At 38.2% G+C, this 19,338-nt stretch overlaps 3 protein-coding genes and 1 long non-coding RNA gene across 10 annotated transcripts; 1 reads left to right on the top strand and 3 right to left on the bottom strand.

The window, feature by feature from the left end:
- Positions 1 to 157: 157 nt before the first annotated feature.
- Positions 158 to 8,856, bottom strand: D2hgdh (D-2-hydroxyglutaric acid dehydrogenase). The gene is made up of 8 exons (XM_033485663.2): positions 8,719 to 8,856; positions 2,844 to 3,083; positions 2,371 to 2,568; positions 2,041 to 2,234; positions 1,609 to 1,777; positions 1,236 to 1,534; positions 889 to 1,057; positions 158 to 824 (listed from the first exon to the last, which is right to left on the bottom strand). Exons 2-8 carry the CDS (start codon positions 3,076 to 3,078, stop codon positions 556 to 558), a joined length of 1,533 nt encoding a protein of 510 aa, XP_033341554.2. The 5' UTR covers positions 3,079 to 3,083; positions 8,719 to 8,856; the 3' UTR covers positions 158 to 555.
- On the top strand, positions 6,814 to 14,506 carry LOC117229273 (uncharacterized). 6 transcript variants are annotated; one of them, XM_033485659.2, is made up of 14 exons: positions 6,814 to 7,050; positions 9,303 to 9,958; positions 10,037 to 10,288; positions 10,362 to 10,646; positions 10,735 to 10,927; positions 10,996 to 11,222; positions 11,378 to 11,597; positions 11,686 to 11,861; positions 11,918 to 12,218; positions 12,281 to 12,535; positions 12,614 to 12,733; positions 12,815 to 12,962; positions 13,077 to 13,275; positions 13,362 to 14,506. In XM_033485659.2, the coding sequence occupies exons 2-14, from the start codon at positions 9,464 to 9,466 to the stop codon at positions 13,587 to 13,589; spliced, it is 3,099 nt and encodes a 1,032-aa protein (XP_033341550.1). In that variant the 5' UTR covers positions 6,814 to 7,050; positions 9,303 to 9,463; the 3' UTR covers positions 13,590 to 14,506. The 6 variants fall into 6 exon arrangements, with proteins under 6 accessions (XP_033341550.1, XP_033341547.1, XP_033341551.1 ...); XM_033485656.2 differs by having other exon boundaries at positions 6,815 to 7,050; positions 10,996 to 11,234; XM_033485660.2 differs by having other exon boundaries at positions 6,815 to 7,050; positions 10,996 to 11,234; positions 13,092 to 13,275.
- LOC143259879 (uncharacterized) lies at positions 13,917 to 15,286 on the bottom strand. Its single transcript, XR_013033905.1, has 2 exons — positions 14,443 to 15,286; positions 13,917 to 14,287 (listed from the first exon to the last, which is right to left on the bottom strand). It is a non-coding gene; the product is annotated as an uncharacterized LOC143259879 (long non-coding RNA).
- Positions 15,287 to 16,039: 753 nt separating this feature from the next.
- On the bottom strand, positions 16,040 to 19,253 carry Dysb (dystrobrevin binding protein dysbindin). 2 transcript variants are annotated; one of them, XM_033485252.2, is made up of 5 exons: positions 19,087 to 19,253; positions 16,808 to 17,097; positions 16,571 to 16,726; positions 16,348 to 16,488; positions 16,040 to 16,264 (listed from the first exon to the last, which is right to left on the bottom strand). In XM_033485252.2, exons 1-5 carry the CDS (start codon positions 19,113 to 19,115, stop codon positions 16,176 to 16,178), a joined length of 705 nt encoding a protein of 234 aa, XP_033341143.1. In that variant the 5' UTR covers positions 19,116 to 19,253; the 3' UTR covers positions 16,040 to 16,175. The 2 variants fall into 2 exon arrangements, with proteins under 2 accessions (XP_033341143.1, XP_033341142.1); XM_033485251.2 differs by lacking the exon at positions 19,087 to 19,253 and adding an exon at positions 17,233 to 17,868.
- Between the last annotated feature and the right edge of the window lie 85 nt (positions 19,254 to 19,338).

Genomic DNA, 19,338 nt, shown 5'->3' on the forward strand with positions numbered 1-19,338 from the left:
CGCATGCGTGGTAAAACGCGGTAATTTTTAACAATTTCGTCAAATTATAAATCTCGCTTAAAATAATGTGCGAAAATAATTATTTTGTGAATTTATAAAACGTTTTGAGAAATGATCTAATTCTATAACTAGGGTATAATAAATAAGTATAAAAATATGTTTTTTTTTCAAAAATTATTTATATACTTTTGTCACACATAAAATTCAGGATTCGATGAAATAGATTCAGGAATGTATCAATGTATCATTCACTACACATTTCAATAATATATTACAATGTTTAATGCTAAAAATTTAAATTTATGTAATTGCTGTAAAAATCACTTCTATTGTACACGTTAATTTCACAAAAAGGAAATAGTTCTAAACGTTCACGGATTAAGAACCGAACTATTTTTTTCTTAGTATTTTAAAGTTATATGTACAGAATTGTATTTGTTGTCTTAGTATTTTTTTTACTTCTGTTTTACACTAAAAGATTATTTATTATTGTTATTATTATTATTATTATTAATATTATTAGTATTAATATTATTATTATCGCAGTAAAATGAATTACGATGCCGGCTTGATCGGATATAGAACTTTATACGGATTGAGGATGCCGTTCGGATCCATCATATTCTTCAACTCGTGCATCAGTTCGATCTCCGACGATGTTCTGCTCATATGGAGATACTTGGTTTTGGAGAAACCAATGCCATGTTCAGCGCTAACACTGCCACGAAGACTGGACACATATTCGAAGATGAAGGGCTGCAACTGCGCCGCGATATCGGCCTCATAGTTTGGTATCGAAACTTGCACGTGGATGTTTCCATCGCCTATAATTCACGTAAAATTTATCAACAATTACATCGACCCTCTCGATCGACTGTTCTGCCGTACCTAAATGACCGTAACCGCTAATCCTTATGACGCGGGGATCGCGCACGCGGTCCCTGAGCATCTCGATCACTTTGTAGAAAGACGGCAGAGGTATCGAGACATCATACTTGAATACGTATCCTTCCCGCAGGACTCCTTCGCTGATTCGCTCCCTAAGCGACCATATATTCTACGCATAAAACAAGGCAAACCATTTGTTACATATTCTCATCGATGTATCGAAGCTTTTCGGGACTCCTTATCATCGTGATAGGATCTTTAGATCGAAGCGTGATCCGCATGCTACGATGGACAAGGATTAGGTGAACTTCTACGTATCCAGGTTCCGTGTCAACCGAGCTACTAACTTTTACTTTAGCAGGGTCCGACGTTAGAGTACCATCCTCGATCACGTCGTCCGCGAGCGCCTTCTCCACGAAGGACGCGAGCTTCGCTTCGTCGTGGGTCACGTTGCTACCGGAAGTCTCCAGCAGGATGTAAAACTCGTGTCCTCCGGGCACCGAGATCAGCGGACTCTTCAGATCGAACGCGTCCATCGACACGTCCAGCGACAACTTGTCCATCATCTCGTAGGAGGATAGAATCTCCCCCAGCTCCCTCTTCGCCAGCTGAAACGCCTTGAGGACCTTGTCGAAACTGTTAAGTCCTGGAAGCGAAACGGGATCACGCTTTGCCGAAGAATAAGCGGAAGGCGTTGAAATCCTTTCTCTGTTCTCATACCTAAAAACGCGACGTTCACGGATCTGGGAAGCGGTGGACACTGAATGGCGACTTTCGTCACGATTCCCAGGGTTCCCTCGGACCCTATGAACATATGTTTCAAATGGTAGCCGGTGTTGTTCTTCTTGAGCGTGTTCAGACAGTCGACCACGTCGCCGTTCGCCTTCACCTGGAACAGACGTCGACTCGAGATCGCGACCTTTGGATTTGACTTGACGAATTGGTGTTGGAGTAAAAACGTGTTCGTCTGTGGTGAAGGAAAGTGTGTAAACTGTGGCAAACGCGCTGCGGCAAACGTTACGCATCATGCGATTGTCCAGGATTATCGAAAGACGGATAAACGCCAATTAGCTTCTATGTTACACCGAACATTTTCGATTTCGATATTTTGTAGTATTTACGTCTTTCGACTGAATATTTTTGGACACTCACAGCCTCGAGACCCAGCACGTTCCCGTGCAGATTGCCGTAACGAAGAAGCCTCAGACCGCCAGCATTCGTCGACACGCAACCGCCGATCAAGCAACTACCTTTAGCGCCGAGATCGATCGGCATCATCAAGCCTACGTCCGATAAATGATTGTCCAGATTCTCTAACACGCAGCCGGCCTCGCAGGTCAACACCCCTGCCGGTTAAGGATCATGAGGAAAAAGTGAAACAGGCGAAGACGTCGTCTAGCCGCCTTCGTCTCGGTTGGATTCGCGATTGCTCGGTCAGCCCGGCGGAATCGCGACGCGATCCGATAGCGAATGACTACTAACCTGCCAGCTCGTTCGTTTCGATGATCTTATTCATCAGCTTCATCGAAACAACGATCTCGTCGAATACCGGGACACTGCCGCCAACGAGACCGGTGTTACCGCTTTGAGGACACACGGCCAACCGATTCTTGTTGCAGTATTTCAATATGGCGGACACTTCCTCCGTGGTCTTCGGTTTTAAGACCAGACTGCTCTTCCCTGCAATCAGAAGTTGCAGAAATTTTTGTCCAGATCGGATCCGGCAATCGTGATCGCAATGCGGTTCTGATTAAGTCTGTCTTCCTGTTATCTCAAACCAGTTTCAAGTTAATCGAGTAAAGCCTGCTTCTTCCAGATAGGATACAACGCCGCGATTGTTTTGCAACGCGGCTACGCTAACGACTAGAGAGATTCTGTCGGTGCAGCGGTATATTAGATTCGATAATTCCTGAGAGATTAGGATGATCGATGGGTTACGACCCGTTTGTCCTTACCTCGAACGATCTTCGAGTAATCGATGTTGTAGCTCTCGCATTCCTCAGGGTCCGAGATCACCCTGTTCTGACCGAGTAGATCGTTGAAGAAGGACACGTGGGTGCTCTGGATCTTCGCGTAAGGACCACGCTGCACTTGGTATCTGTCGGAGGTGAACGCCGGTTTCACACTCGTGGAGAACGAGCGAAAACTCGAGGCGTTGCGAAGAGTGCGGAACAAGCAACGCGAACTCATCTTTTCTGCAAGAAGATTTCGCATTCTTTTTCTAACCGATCGCATCCGAGAAATCGTCACCGATCATGGTCGATCTCCCGTTCGCAAATCGATGATCTAGCGATCGTCGCTGCAGTCGAGCCGGAGGGATTCGCGAGCCCCCCGAAAAAGTCTCCATGATTAAATCAGTTTCGTCGAACTGACCCGATAAAAGTTGTCCCCGTTGGCCGCGGTTCATATCGCACGATTAAGGTAAATTTAGGTGTCCGGAATGATATTCTCGGAATGAGGGCTCCGCTAATTGAAACGCGACATTCCCATAACGCGGCTAAAGATCGCGCGCGGCGAAAGTGATCTAGAACGATCTGCGGCTGGATTTCTCTTGAATTACAACAGAAATATCGGTGTGACAAATTCGTTAATTATTTCTGCAGAAATAATTAACGATTATTACACAAAGTAAAGACAACGAAGAGATCGCTATGATAGTTTTCGATTAGGAATTAATACACGGACGTCCATGGATATTTTTCGAAACTGAAACCGAGGAAAATGTCACCCTATCGGACCTGTATAAAACAAAATCTCGATTAACCTCATCGTTTAAACATCGTTTAAACATTTTAGTATACTCGGCTGCAGCCTACAACAAGACGATACAATATTTCTGGACATCTCGTTTGCAGCAAAACGTTTATTAAACAAAACGATACTCAATTACGAAACCACTTTCCTCCTTCGAAGAAGAGAATCAACAGGTTCGCCCGATGAAACCAATGTGCTGGAAATCATTAATACATTTTGCAACGAATGCTCCCCGGCGAAATATTCGCTGGCATGGTCGCGGGCGAGGGGTGCTCGTCGAAATGAATATTCGACGTCCGCGAGCTGGTTTCCCCGATTCAAAAAGATCAATTAAGAAACTGTTGGATAAGGAGTACTTGCGAGCAATTAAAAAGAATAAACGGAGAACGATGGAGGGTGCGTGATCCGCGATATAGGAAAAGGAAGAGGGAATTTCGTGTCGAAGCGGAGGTATCGGCGGTCGCATGCCGAGGACCAGGCGTGGCGTAATTACGTGCCCCCGGCTGCTTCCATTTTCTACACGCTAACTCCTCTCCTGATCGACGGACATCGAATATTATAATCCACGATTATGGGCAACTCCCCTCCTCCTCCTCCTACTTCCTCCCCCCACCTTTTTCTTGGTCGCCGCGCCCCCCCACCCTGGACGCGTGTGTGTCGTTCAAGAGGATTCGCGAGGAGGCGACGCGTGGTTGAATTACGATTCCCGCGTGAAGAACGGTGGGGAAAATAAGGTCAGGGGTAGAGGGGTCGTAGGTGCGACGAGAAAGGATGGCTCGAGAGAGAGACAGATGGACGGAGATGCAAATCCGTATCGGGCAGAGGGAGGGGGAAGAGGACAACGCGAATGGAAAACAGAGAAGCCAACAAGGAGACTAGAGTGGGAAGGGGACCAATCGTCGCGACGACTGAAACGCCGTACGTTTCTTTCTTTGTATGGACGTAACAGGCTTCCCGACACATTCGTGTGCCCACTGTATGTGCGTGATCGCGCCAACACATCTCTCTCCGTTCGTGTACGTACACTCGCATTCAGATGGCTCCGCGGCTATAACACGAAGGACCAACACAACGATCGCCAAGTACCTACACCAACGGTACGTTTCGTACGTACGCAGAGGGAAACGGTTTACTTGTGGATGTGAAAAACGGGTATATATCGGTGCCAGCCAGCTAGAATATACATAGCGAACGGTTTCGCACGGAGGACGCATGCGCGACACCGCCGACAGACCGCGAACGCTAATTTCTTAGTGGCGGCTCGAATCATTAACTTGTTACCTTGGCAACCCCGGTCGACCTAAACCATTGGCTGCCGCGTTCCCCCACCTTCCCCCGTCCGTACGCTCTATCGGTCGAACGAGAAACTAGCGTTCCTCGCCGCCACGCTTCCTCCCGCGGAATATATTGTAATTTTCCTAACCTCGCCGCGAACCGGACTATAGGCTGTCGCCGTTTCTCTCGACCCACGCACAGACACAATCACCCGACCCCTTTCTGTAACGATGTGTTCCGCGCGAGAGAGGGTGGGAGCGAGAGAGAGAATGAGAGGGAGAAAGAACATGCCGCCGTAGGGACGTGGTTGCGTGGCGCAGCCACGACTCTTCCTACCCTTCGACGCGCCAACGTCCTACCGCCGTGTGTTTCTTTGTCGAAATCCATGACCGGTATTGGAAGATGACCGATAAATCGGACGCGTTTCGATCTTTTCGAGACCACCCCACTCCTCTGGCTTTGCTTGTTCCGGGAATTATTGTATCTAGTCCGCGAAAGAAATTTTTGCTTTTACAATATCCGATGGAATATTGCAAATATTTTGGTTTTCGGATTCTTGGGGACACAAACGATACTTGGCGACGAATATTGGACCGATGCGGTCGAGAGGTCCTGAAATAGGTCCGCAATTAGAACCAGCTGAGATCTCGAGCTTGAGATCGATACGAGGAAAGAATTGTCATGGCACTATGTAGAACGCTCTGGTATTCCCCATTGGAATCACAGTTTTAGCGGGCCAAGTCGATGGTGGAATACAGGAAACTCCAGGTAGTCGATATGTATTCGCACAAACGAGTATCGCCTTTCGTTTTCTGAATGGCGAAAAAAATGCAGGACATACTTTCTACGGATTGGACAGAGGTCCACTACATAGACGCGAAGGACCAATCCCGAACGAAATCACATTACGGGGTTTTGAGCAGGGCAGTATAAGCTCGGCTTAGAAACAGCTGTGACAGGAGCGTACCTGGCGATCTTGAAATTCGGGTGTTAGATATGCGAAGGCAAATATTAATTTAAAAATCTCTGATCGTACTATTTTGAAATTTAATTTGATAAACTTAGAGCGAACAAATATATTCATTTTAAATTGTACCGCATTTCTCATTGAAAAACGGCATTTAATAAGTAGGAATATATTTTCCGTTCGGCTTATCAAATTTCATACATTACAAAGTACACATGTACATATATGTCGATGTTCCGGCTTTACGAATACAACTGAAAACTGGTACACGCGCTAACAATTACAGCATAATATTTGTTAACGATTTCCTTCATCCATAATTCAGGAATTTTTTAATAAATGTTTTTTTGCTGACTACACACACACGTATACTTGGTGTTAATATAAAAACTGATAAGATGTAAATGTATACCAAAGAGGAAATTATTTTTCCAGACAAGAGTGAAAAAATGATGGGAAAACATTTGGATTGCATACAGTCTTCCGGAAATGTTCCTGCGAAACAAATAAGAGCGATCGATAAAAATAAGTATAAACAATATCGCGTACCCTGTAACGTCTGGGGTGAAAGTTCGGTTTCGTTCGCCCCTGATGGTATCGTTGAGTATACTGCGAAATATTCCGCGGACTATAATCGGATGTACGTACATCGAGCAGCGTGCTCGTGTGTTGGTAAACGGAATCTGTGTAAGTCCGAAGTAAGAGTATGAGTACCGTTACGGGGCATGCGCCCGCAGCCACCATATCCAATGGCCCCGCCTTTCACAGCGCAAACGATGCCTTTGGGATTTGTCCTCACTGGACCAATGGGCGAACGAGGATACGGTACGGGACGGGAGAGGTGAGGTTATAAGTGACCATGTGGTGGGGACTAGACATGGAGAGGGGTGGCGAGGGGAGGGAGGAACGGAGAGAAGCGAGGGGTTCTGTAGATCGTGTGGGAGCAGGGAGGCAGACAACGAATGCGACTGCGAATGCTCACGAAAGCTCGCGACGTCAACGTATAACAAAAACTTTGTTTAAAATTCGCCCAGTGTTGTTATTTTCTTTTTCTCGAAGGCGATAGTGCACGTTAGAAAGTTCGGTCTTGTTAACAGTGGAATCGGTGGCGGTGAGTGTCCACGGCGTGTTCGAAAACGTGATAGGTGTGACTGCGCAGTCGCCATGTGAGTACCTGAACAAGTTCCTAAAACTCTGTGCCGTCTTGCGTGCTTTCGATGCTTTTTAATTCCCCTGTAGACCCATCTAGTTCGTATTTCCAAACCGATTGCCGTCGTGTATGCTCAAGGATAACCTCACCGGAGAGTTACCGAAAGACAGTCATCGAGTATATAACAACTACGGTGTGTTACGTCCCGCCGGATCTTCGAACGTGCTTTATTTTGTAATCCAATATGTCGGCGTTAGGGACGCGCTGTACCGTATTCAGCGAGACACGATTCTACTGTTTTTTCCGCGTATTTCAATTCCCACGGTGTATAAATGTACATTGTAAGAACACTTTCATGAGAGACCCGCGCGTGTTGTTATTATCATTGTCCGTCGTTATTACCATTATGGCGAAATCCATGTTGTCAACCGCCCCCTATCACCAGTTGTTTCTCCCCTTCTCTCTCTCTCTCTCTCTCTCTCTTATTTTTCTTGTCCCCCTTCTCCTTGCCTCCCCCTTCAGCCCGCCTTTCAATCGTATTTCCCGCTCAGAGAAATGCTCTTCCCCCTTTCCCGTCGACCCTCCTCGTCCGGCCACTAATTATGGAGGTACTGGCGAGACGACATTTTGTTCCTTCCTCTCTCCGATCTCAAGATGGACCGTATCTGTACATTCTCAGTTCGTCGATATTTCGAAGCTTTTTCGCAGAAACAGCTCCCTTCCTTACCATCTGAGACCATTTTTTTTATCTCGTTTCGCCTCCAAGTCTCACCGTCCTTCGTTTTTATGACTTACGGTGTACTACAGATGCTTTTTACTTATACAACTTCATAGTTACGATGAATAATCTATGAAAAAGGGTTTTTTCTTTTGTTTACGATCTGCACTGTATACACGATGCAATAAAACGTTGAACTTCATTTACATATTGCTTTAGCTATGCTTTACAGGTTAGAGTATGCTCTATGTTCATAAATATTCAAATTCTAATATTTGTTAATGCTGGATTTCTATGGAAACTAATTTTTCAACTTGATTAAAATGTAGCTACTTATTCAATGATTTATATATCTCGTATAACTATTATGAAACATTAGCATCGATATGTACATACATGCAAAATCAGTTTTCAAACTTACATAAAATAATCAGTTTTAATTCTTTCACTTTAAAATGTAACGACTAACACTTTGGATGAGATGATTACAGACTTTTATGCTGTAGATAACATATATAAATCAAATAAAACTTTTCAACGTTATTATCTTATCGAAAATTAATTCACAAATATTTTTAAACTCTCTTTTAATATGATTTACGCATTGTTAATTGTTATGCAAGCAATGAATAATTAAACCATTGTATTACCAAAATTCTTGTTACCGTCATTCTAATAGAATTTCGAGATATTGCCTACAATATCCACTTGAAGGTTATCTCTCATTTTTACGACATAAAACACTTAAAAAATACAATATGCGTAAAGTAAAAACAGTATTTATCAGCTAATCGAAGAATGCTATCACTAATGTACAAAATTACATATTTAGTTTGTAATATACATTATGATTCCATACTAGAACGCGAAAAGTATCAGATGCAAAATTTTATGCGTTTGTGCAAAATAAACTAACTACTACTATTTTGTTAAATATGCAAAGAACAATTATCACAGAACACTTACATTGTTAGTAAAAAACTGGTCACTTTAAACACCCCACTTTCACACTTCTTTTGTCAACACGTCAAACAGTCGTGATCCGACGAGATTCGAATTTAAAATCGTGATAGTCCACGTGTAACTAAAATATTAAGGTTATGAACGATGACTTTAATACGTAAAACTTATTCGATTATCTTTCGCAACACAAAACATGATTGGTGCTGCATTACGAAATTAAAAACCTATGAGCACAACACGCGCGTATGATTGTTTAATATTTGAAGAGTCTGTATACATATATATACATAGAATTATACGAGATCTTAAATATAAAAACAGGCTTATTCTTATATGTATATTATTCGTTTGAATGAATTATTTATACAAATACTATTTAATCTCATTCTGATAGTATCTAATTCTTATATGTATGTTATTCGTTTAAATGAATTATTTATACAAATAGTATTTAATCTTAATTATGAGTAAAATCATAATATATATTTAACTATTGTGTTCGTAGATAATTTATTGCAATTGAATTTATGTAATGTATTCAGCAACTTCAAACAGAACTCCAATAAGAAAGACAATTTTTTTTTTAGGTGCTGCAAGTTGAAAAGATTAAAAGTGCTTATTTAATGAAAAATATCTATATACAATGGCAAGGAAAAAAGACATTTACTTGTTGAAAATTTAATAACAGAGAACAATACTTCTTTTGAGAGGAAGTTTAATCTCAAATAATAAAAAGGTGTTGGAAAACATGACAGATGTTAAACCAATTGGAATCTCTCAAAATCAGCAACAACAAACACAACAGCAACAACAGCCTCAACAACAACAACAACAACAACAGCAACCTCAACAACAGCAACAACAACAGCCTCAGCAACAAATGATGATTGCAGCCCATGATATTCAACAACAACAAAATGTACAACAACAACAACAGCATGTTCAGCAACAATCTGCTCAACAACAACAAGTACAACAACCGCAGCAACAAGTACAGTCCCAACAGGTTCAGCCACAACAACAAATTCAGCAGCAAGTGCAATCGCAACAGCAAATGCAAGTTCAGCAACAGGTTCAACAACAAGTTCAACAGCAAGTTCAGCAACAAGTGCAACAACAAGTTCAACAGCAGCAGCAGCAGCAACAACAGTCTCAGCAACAGCAGTCTAATAGTGGACACAATGTTGTTCCCACGCAAGTTCAAGTGCAGCCACAGGTAGCAGCAATCATGCCTCAGCAACAGGTGAAAATTTCTTGGAGAATAAGAAAAAGTGTGAGGATGTATCAAAACAGAATTTGTAAAATTATAAAAATGTTGTAGGGTGCTGTTGCAGTATCAATGCAACATCAACAGCAAGGTGTTGGTGGAGTGTCTATGACCTTATCTGGTCAACCAGGAGCAACAACTATAACTACTATGGCTGCTCATCCGCAAGCAGTACAAGTTATTCAGCAGCCTATGCAAAACCAAGCATATCACTTACAGCAGCTTTATAATACTCAAGGAACTCCGCTATTGATGCCAAGCAACCTGGCTCTTCATCCTGCAGGGATTAATCCTTCATCTATACAGGTATTTAAACATAATTATGGTTTGCTATATTTTATAGATATACAAATTCTTTTCTAAATAAGATACTTCACAGGTCATAACAGCTGGAAAACCATTTCAATCGGCTGCTCAACTCACGCCTCACATGTTGACTACTGCATCGACCCCGGGTCAGGGTGGAGGTCATCCTGCAGCTGGGGGTACTAAAGTACAAGGATTTCCTACTGGTTATTTACCTGTGCCTACTTCTGCTACACCTGGAGCAGGACAAACTTTAGTATTTGGACAATTAGGTGTATTAGGTTCTCCACAACCACCTCCATCCATACAACAGCAGCAGCAACAACAGTCTGCAGCTAAACAAGATCAAGTACAAAAGGTACGTTTATGTATAAAACCCGTGCTATAATAAACAATAGCATTTTGTATTCAAATTTTCACGTGCTCATTGTTTTCGATATTTTTAGTATACCACGTGTCCAGCAGCTACGCCACCCGGCGGAAGAGGAGGCATGCAATTTGCACCATGGCAATTAACGCCACAAGTTGCATGGACAGGAATTCAACCCCCAGCATTTCTTACCAATCAAATATTCATAAGAGGTCCTAATCAGCCCGATATGTTCATACAGAGTCCACAACCGATTCAAGCTCACAATGGTTGGTTTATTGTTCATATAATATATTGTATGATCAAGAGATAAAACATGTTCTTCTCATTCGTCCAGCACTAGCCACGCAACAACAAATCCAGGGAGTACAACAGATTGCTGCTGCAAGTGCAAAACCAAAGGTAATGGATATACAACAACAGCAACAACAACAGGGTAAGCAGAGCACAGGTGGACAACGACCATTGAGCATACTGCCGTCCTCCCTACAAGCAGTACAAGCTGCCAATATACGAGCTGCCAGTTCCGTTTCTACGCAAACCGTTCACGGAGTACAAGCCACGGTATATGCACAGGTTACTATGGTTCCAGCAATGGTTGAAAGATCGGTTTCAGCTGCTGCGATTTTCGAGTCAATTGATTCAAAACATATCCAAGTTTTTTTTTGTTTGCATGTAATGAAACGAAAATGTTTTATTTTTTATGTTCTATAACATAGAGCGGCAAAGGAAGCGGGAGTAGCGGTAAAGGCCGTGGTAAACCACTGCAATCGCCGCAACAGTCACAGCAACAGTCACAGCAAACAATGCAACAACAACACCAACAGGTTTTTATTCAACAGAAACAGCACACACAGCAGCAACAACAAATGCAGCAACAGTATCAACAGCAACAAGTGCAACCCTCGCAACAACAAATACAGCCTAAACCCATAATGAGTGAGATTACGTTCCATATATTATTTAGTGATTACAAGTTATGATAACAAGTTATGCGAATATCTAATTGCTATACTCTTTCTTTCAGCAAACATGGCCATACAGCAACAACAACAATCTGGTGTAGTCCTTGGTGGAGAACGCCCGATCATGCCTGTGGTTTCGGTAGGCGGTGTAGGGGTCGGTGTTGGAGTTGCTACCACGTCTCAAATGAACCAAGTACAACAATCACCAATGTCCACGGTGCAACAGTTACCACTACAGGTAATGTATATTATATTCTTTTCCAAACATTATACAATGCCAATATCTTATAATAGAATACGTTTCAGGCAATCAATTCGACAATAATTGGTAGTCAAATCGTTAGTGGGACGTCCCAGGTTCAAACAATGTCTATGGTAAATCAGTCGACGGATCAGCAAACCCACGATAATACTAATTCCACCATAATGATCACATCGCCCGATCGTAATCATCAAGCAGAGTGTTCTTTAGTGTTACCAGGCACTACGAATGTTCCGATTACAAACGACGAGAATTCTAAACAAATTTTGAAGAAGGAAGAAACTATGCCACTTACGATAGAAGAGATTACAGTACCACAACCAGAAGCGACAGGTTGGTTTAACGACAATAATGTATTTATTAGTTGATGTAAATTACATATATGTTTTGTATAGATGGGGACCAATGTAAAGTAGTCGTAAAGGATGAGGAATGTTCACCTGTGAAGCCAGATGATAAACCGTGCAACAATCCTTTGGCAGGACTGGCGAATACAATTAATTCTATAACGAACGGTGTCAGCAGCGAAGAGACTGCGGTATTACCTGTGTCGGTACCAGTTACTGCAAACAGTAAACATGTGCCTCCGAAAGCAATGGTTAAACCACAAGTTCTTACACATGTAATAGAAGGTTTTGTTATACAAGAAGGTAAAAAGAACTGAATCTTTACGTGATATTTACTTATACAGGTTATAATATTTATCTTTATGAATATGTCTGTTTCAGCATCTGAACCATTTGCTGTTAATCGAACGTCATTAAATAATACAGTTAGTCAAGAGAATAGTAATATTTTAAGTCGTAATAATAGCGTGTCCGAAAAAGAAAATCACGAAGAGCCACCAAGTAAGATTTTAAAAAGCTAATGTTTGGTACATAGATTCCCATTGAAATCGTGGCATTGATTAAATATTTTACTCCTCGCAGGGAAAAAGCATGCTCCCAATTATCCCAGTGACGAGGATGGGAGCAATATACAAATCGGAAAGTGTGAAACATGTGGTAATTTAGTGGACGAGCAGAATATTAAGTTCAAAAAGGAGAAGCGATTTTGTTCCACTGGATGCGCAAAGAGGTTGGTAGAAATATATAAGCAATTATGAAAGTACACTAGTCATATTAGAAACTGCATAAACGTGCGAGTTAATATAAAGTAAATTACTAATGTTTGGAACATTATTATCATAAGTTATGAATCGAACAGCAAAAAACGCGAAGCTAGAGACCGCGACGGACCTGAAAAACAGTGGACTGAGATGGAGACTGAATCGAAAAACATTGATGGAGACATCATCAAGAAGAATGGAGAAGAGAAGTCATTGTCTACCACAACTACTACGTCTTCTGTCGACGAAATACTGCCAAAAGTTAATCCTGTCAAGTGGACGGTAAGAATCTAACGCACACACACACACTCTCATAGTTACAACAAAATAATACAATTCAAGAGATAACATCTTTATGTGATACATAGGTTGGAGAAGTATGCGATTTCATACGCGGTTTACCGGGCTGTGCCGACTACGCGGAAGATTTTGCTATTCAAGAAATCGATGGTCAAGCACTTATGTTACTCAAGGAAGATCACCTGATGTCAGCTATGAGTATTAAATTGGGGCCGGCGTTAAAAATTGTTGCGAGAATCGACTCCATGCGCGTAGAATCATTATCGAATTCTAATCCCACTTCTAATAACTCGTAAATATTTACTGCTTGAGATTTTTATCTTCAAAATTTCAAGTTGCAGCCTATGGGCTACAGGGTTTGTGCAAGTATTCGATCGGATTATAGATTTAAGATTTCTAAGAAAAACATAAGATGTTTTTATTCTCTTTTATTTTATTCAGTTCTGACAGAAATCCTTTCCTTTTTTCATAATTTAGTAGTAGTATTGATTACTATGAGTTTCAGTTCTTCAGATTATACCAATACGGTATAAAGATTGATCTCTGTAAGACGATATTTCGAGCCCCGTACTATTTCTTAGCATGCTCAACAGCTTCATCGGCATTTAAATAAAAGTACAGAATTTATTTAATTTTTTATTTTTATGTATTTAATTTTAATGTATCATATTGGTAAAAGACAGATATACAATTATTTGCCTATCGATAAGTCTTACGTTGATTGATTTTTATATGTGTAAATAAAATCTATTCTTCATTTTCTAAATTTAAAATGTATCTATATTGCATCTAAGAAATTTTGTAGACTACCATTTTATGAAGTATGGTTGGCTAGAACTATCAAGAAACTGAGTACAAATTATGTCCATTACAAGAGAAAGAAAAAGAACGTTGTATATATACTATCCGGCATATAAGCGATGTATTTTGTACTCGAAAATTACTTTTGGAAGGTGTACAAAAATGATTGCCTTCTGTAAGACTTACAATAATTCTGAAAGAAGATCAGGCATCTCAAAAAAAAAGTTAGGCTTTATGATGAATAGTAATTTATGTGCTTGACAATTTCAAATGGAAATATAGGACGTTTGAAGCAACGTAATTAACATTATCGACCATGTACTTTGTAAATGTATCATGTGCACTCACCTTGCATACGTGTAAATATTAAACATAAAATGTTTATTTAATATACAAATTTTATAACATGAAATTTTAGTTATTAACAGAAGTAATCCTTCCATTTATAGTAATTTAATTTTAGTTATGTAATCGTTCGCTGTAAATGAAAAAATTATATATTTCTATTATTTGTATAAAGTACGATATGTGAAATGCAAGACAGTAGGTTTTACTCTTATGTAATATCTGATGAACGTCTGCCATGCAACGTGTTCATTGAAATGAAAAGGATATCAATGTGTTATTTATACTCAGTCCTTACGATTATGAACAGTGTAAATAGAATATTTATTCCCTAAGCATTTATTCAGTAGGTATATTTAATTCTGCATTGAATCATATACGAATTGGCAACCGATACAAAAATCATTTCAAAGGTCTAACATAACATTTGTATACATAACGTGCATAGTACTTTTTTATATTAAAACCTATATTTTCGTTTATGATAGCTAAATATATCATAAAGCACATTCGTTTTATGTCAAATTTGTAAATCACTCAGGGCTTAAATACACAATATGTCTTTTTATACTCATTTGGAAGACATTACGGTATGGGATGTGTACAATTCTGACTTCTCAAATAAAACAAATTTTCTAAAAATTTATTCATGCTACAATTTATGTAAGATAGCTAATATTAAAATATGAAATGTAACATTCCTTTCAACTGAAACAAAAGAACTTTTAGTATATTGTACTCTTTTTATTGCAGAATTTAATGCATGTTTTCTGAACTACTACGTTATAATTTATTATAACATAATGTAATATTTATTATAATACATTTTCACTTGTTCATTCATTTTTATTGTGATTGTTTTACTATTTCAACAGCTACATCTTCAAGAGCTCTTCCTTCAGCCAGTAATCCTTCTTGAGATTGTAATCTCATTTTTTTCTGTAGTGGTCGTACATATCGAATATATTCGTATACATGGTAGACTAACAATGAACCAGATATTAATGAAACAGCTATGCAAACATTTACAAATCCTCTGTGCAACTTATCTAAAATATATTCTCTCTTCCTATGTTTCGGCAACATATTTTGTTTATTAAAATTAAGCTTTAATTTGGGATTTTCGGCATGTACTGAAAATAATATGTTTAGAAATAAATTTCACATTCAAAATTTATCTATATATTCATAAATAGTGAGAAGATGCCATCATTAACTGACATGTAATCAATTTTTGCTCACTTGATATCAAATAATTACGTACCTGCTAATGAAGACAGAAACAATCAAATTTATATCTCTTAAGTATGGTACATATATTTAACTAATGAAATATTTTGTTTGATTTCTGAATCACTTTATTTTTGGTTAGGGGTAGGTTTCCACACGTCTTTCACGAGTGTACTGGAGTGTATTTTGAAGCGTTCTGAATGTCTAAATCGACCGTAACCTATAAAAATAATCATTATATAATTTTTGTTTTGATAATTTGTTGAAAAACAGAATAAGCTAAATGTAGATTATTTGTGGTATCTAGGAACATTTTAACATACATTGTTCAAATGTGATTGTTATAAACTTATTGTAATTCGTGTAAAGATTATATTTCTGTAACATTATTATTTATTTCTTGAACAATATATACATAATCTGAAATTTAAAAAATAAATTGTACATTCTCATATTTTTAAATATTTACATCATGAGTTAAATACTTAATTATAAAAAATTATATTCTAGTTTTCTAGGAAATCATTGAATGTTGTTGTATCTACTTCTAAGTCTATTTCATCTAAAGAAGGCCCCTCTTTAGTCACTGGTAACTCTAAAAAATAAAAAGATTACATTAAATTTATAAAGATTTTAATACTTTTTTTGTAGTACATGAATATGACATAAAAAACATACTACGTATAGACCCTGTTGCTTTATATTCCTCAAGTTGCTCTTTAAACACTTCATCAAATGTTTCTTGCCTTTCTTTCATCATCTTCTGTTGCTTTTTTTCATGTTGCGATACTCTTTCAACGTGCTCATCAGCCAACTTTGCTAAAGTAAATTTTGCAGTAAATTCTTTATATTATATTTGTTTTGCTGCCTGCGTGTAACTTTCAATAGTGTAGTATTGTACCTTTAACTATATTTAACTCTGCTAGTTTCTTTTCTTCGTATAGAGCTAACTGAAATCTATGATCTAGTTGTCTGCTTTGTAAATCCAATACTTCATTTAAATCTTCCAATCTATAAATAGCTCCCTCTACTTCTTCGAACGTCTCTTGCAAAGTTCCTTTAAAATTTAGAAAAAAATTTTGCATTATTTACTGCCGTTGTTAATAGTTTGTTATAACTCTCTTTGAGTTAAATATACCTATTTGATCCATTAATTCTTGAATTGAATTATTAATTTTGGGTATGTAAGCTAAGGTACTATTTAGACATGTAATGTTCTTCCATTCTTGCTCAAGTTTTTCATAAATAGTTCCTATGAGTTTGTCTGCCTCTTGAGCTTTTCCTGCATTTTCTTCCGCAAGCTCGTGCAACTCGTTCCACTGCAACTGATATCTATGCAATATATCAGCTCCAGCATGATAGTTAACATTTCGAGCATTGGTTGACTTCTTATGCCTTGGATTCTCAGTAGTAGTCAATCCTTTGATACTAAAATAATAATAATCATTTACATATAATATTGTAACCAATTATATGAACAATTTATGTGAAATGTAAATGCCTTCTATGTTTTTATATTTATGTGCTCATGTATAGGAACTATATAAACAAGTATTTGTTTACCTAGCCGAGATACCTTCTTGCACAGTTTGAAACTTATTACGCAGAGTACCAAACATGATTGTGAATTACAATATTAATGGAAGAAATAAAAGTACAAACAGTTTTGTAATAATACTATTATATGAAAAATAATATAAACGTCATATTCTTTATAAACATTATAGCCTTATGAAAGCATATTTCTTATTAATAAACCAAAAAAATATTTTCACAATTTCCGTAATACAGCTTCTAATTGATAATTTAAATGCTAGGAGTAATTAACATGTGAAACATGTTTCAACTAGTAATGAATTACTGAGGTAACCTCTATTTTACATTTGCTAATAGAATTTTTAAATAATTTTTTTACTTGCATCACCAAGTATACATAGAGGTATTATTATAGCAATTGCCACTTAAAGCATAAGTTTAAAAATGACAACGTTAAAAGCAGATAACAAACACAATGTACGTGCTAATGTAATAGAATAGAATGAAACGAATTAAATAATATATTTTTGGCACTCCTTTCACAAATTTTAATTACTGCAAAATAATAATACGATACACATATTGTCAATTATAAGCATGCGTTATGTTTTGTTTTATGAAAAATACAACACGGAGTTGTAGTCTTTTCTTTACAAGTTGGTAACACTGGTTTGTAGCTCATACCATGAAGGTTGATTTTATTAAAAATTTGATTTGCATTTCAATTCTTTATTAACAATTACATGAATTATTGCAAACATGCATATACAAATAAACATATGTGTAAATACGATGAACAGTAATATTTTCTCAATGTGATATTGATTAATTTTTTTTAAACTGAAGTCAAAATGAATACATATTTGATTACAATGAAATTAAGAAAAAAGATTTGCCAACTAATGATGCATTTTATTGAACATAAATATGAATAATCAAAATATATACAGATACATAGGTACTATATACACGAATGAAATAAATGATGCAGCTTGCGAATACTATATAACCTTTTCTGCCTTTAGACGAGATCGATTTTTCGAAAAAGCAGTGTCCTACTTTCAGACTACATTTTTTCGTATAAAATAATTTGGCAACGTTGCTAAAGTTTAACTCCCTCTCTCCTTGACAATATGTATAATTGGTGCCTAGCAACCATTGAAGTCAATAAACGAGGTCAAAGTGCGAATTGTATGTATGAATACAAAAATGTAAATGATGTCATCCGTTATAATGTTACTTTAAATATTACAAAGTCATAAATAAAACACAATTGTATAGTAATTTTTCATAAAAAACTGAAAACCTAAAGTAGCATGTACATATAATCTAATTGCCAATGCAATGGATGAAGTTTTTTGATTATTATTCTTCCTTTCATATAACGACAATAATTCAATAAAAGAAATAAATTGAAGGATGGTACTCCTGTGTTGCCAAGTGCTTTGCTCTTACGTAACTTCTGACTATAACTATGTTTTTATCTATAAATATTTCATCGTACTTAGTCATTTATTGATTGTTCATTCGTATCGTGATTAATTCAGGAGCACGTGCTTGAAATTATAATGCAGTATTCGTTGCTGTTTCATTACGTCTATAATTAATTCAATGCCGAGGCGAGAATGAAAAGCTTCATCAGGTTGGAGTCGCAGTTGATCCGCTGATAAAGGAAAGCTTGTGAAGTACCGTTAACCAGAGCCACCATCGAAACCTTTATCTTTTTCTCCCCTACTACGCATGCAATGAGCATAACTTGAACGAACGTCATCAGAAGAGAGGCTCGAGCTTAGAAAGTTGTGCGCAACTCGCAGCGAAACCAGATTCGTGGGAGGAAGTGGCGAAGGGGGAGTAGTAGTCAGCGATGTTGGGTCAACGTACGTATCCAAGTATCCCCTTTCTCCTTGCATCAAGTTAGACCGCTACTATATCGTGGTGAATTCGTTCCTCCATAAAGGTGATTACGTTTCTGCGCACACCAACATGGCTTCTGCGCATACTAGTAGGAGTTGCCAACCAAAGGACGAGAAGTCCATGGTAGGGATGAAATCAATAGTCAAGTATTCTGTGGAATGAGAATATCAACTGGATATGTATATTTAGCTATTCAATTGCTTGCTTGAGCTTTATTCA

This window comes from Megalopta genalis, chromosome 7 (genome assembly GCF_051020955.1).
Source record: "Megalopta genalis isolate 19385.01 chromosome 7, iyMegGena1_principal, whole genome shotgun sequence".
NCBI lineage: Eukaryota > Metazoa > Arthropoda > Insecta > Hymenoptera > Halictidae > Megalopta > Megalopta genalis.

Excerpts from the sequence above, each read along its gene's own strand:
- LOC117229273 (XM_033485656.2), top strand. The coding sequence starts at position 9,464 with ATGACAGATGTTAAACCAATTGGAATCTCTCAAAATCAGCAACAACAA. Across the intron at positions 10,928-10,995 it reads ACCGATTCAAGCTCACAATG|CACTAGCCACGCAACAACAA; the intron begins GTTGGTTTATTG and ends TCATTCGTCCAG. Across the intron at positions 12,963-13,076 it reads TCCACTGGATGCGCAAAGAG|TTATGAATCGAACAGCAAAA; the intron begins GTTGGTAGAAAT and ends TATTATCATAAG.
- D2hgdh (XM_033485663.2), bottom strand. The coding sequence starts at position 3,078 with ATGAGTTCGCGTTGCTTGTTCCGCACTCTTCGCAACGCCTCGAGTTTT. Across the intron at positions 1,778-2,040 it reads ACGTGCTGGGTCTCGAGGCT|GTGAAGGCGAACGGCGACGT; the intron begins GTGAGTGTCCAA and ends CGTCTGTTCCAG. Across the intron at positions 825-888 it reads TAGCGGTTACGGTCATTTAG|GCGATGGAAACATCCACGTG; the intron begins GTACGGCAGAAC and ends CGTGAATTATAG.
- Dysb (XM_033485251.2), bottom strand. The coding sequence starts at position 17,288 with ATGTTTGGTACTCTGCGTAATAAGTTTCAAACTGTGCAAGAAGGTATC. Across the intron at positions 17,098-17,232 it reads CAAGAAGGTATCTCGGCTAG|TATCAAAGGATTGACTACTA; the intron begins GTAAACAAATAC and ends TTATTATTTTAG. Across the intron at positions 16,489-16,570 it reads AGAGTTAAATATAGTTAAAG|CAAAGTTGGCTGATGAGCAC; the intron begins GTACAATACTAC and ends AATTTACTTTAG.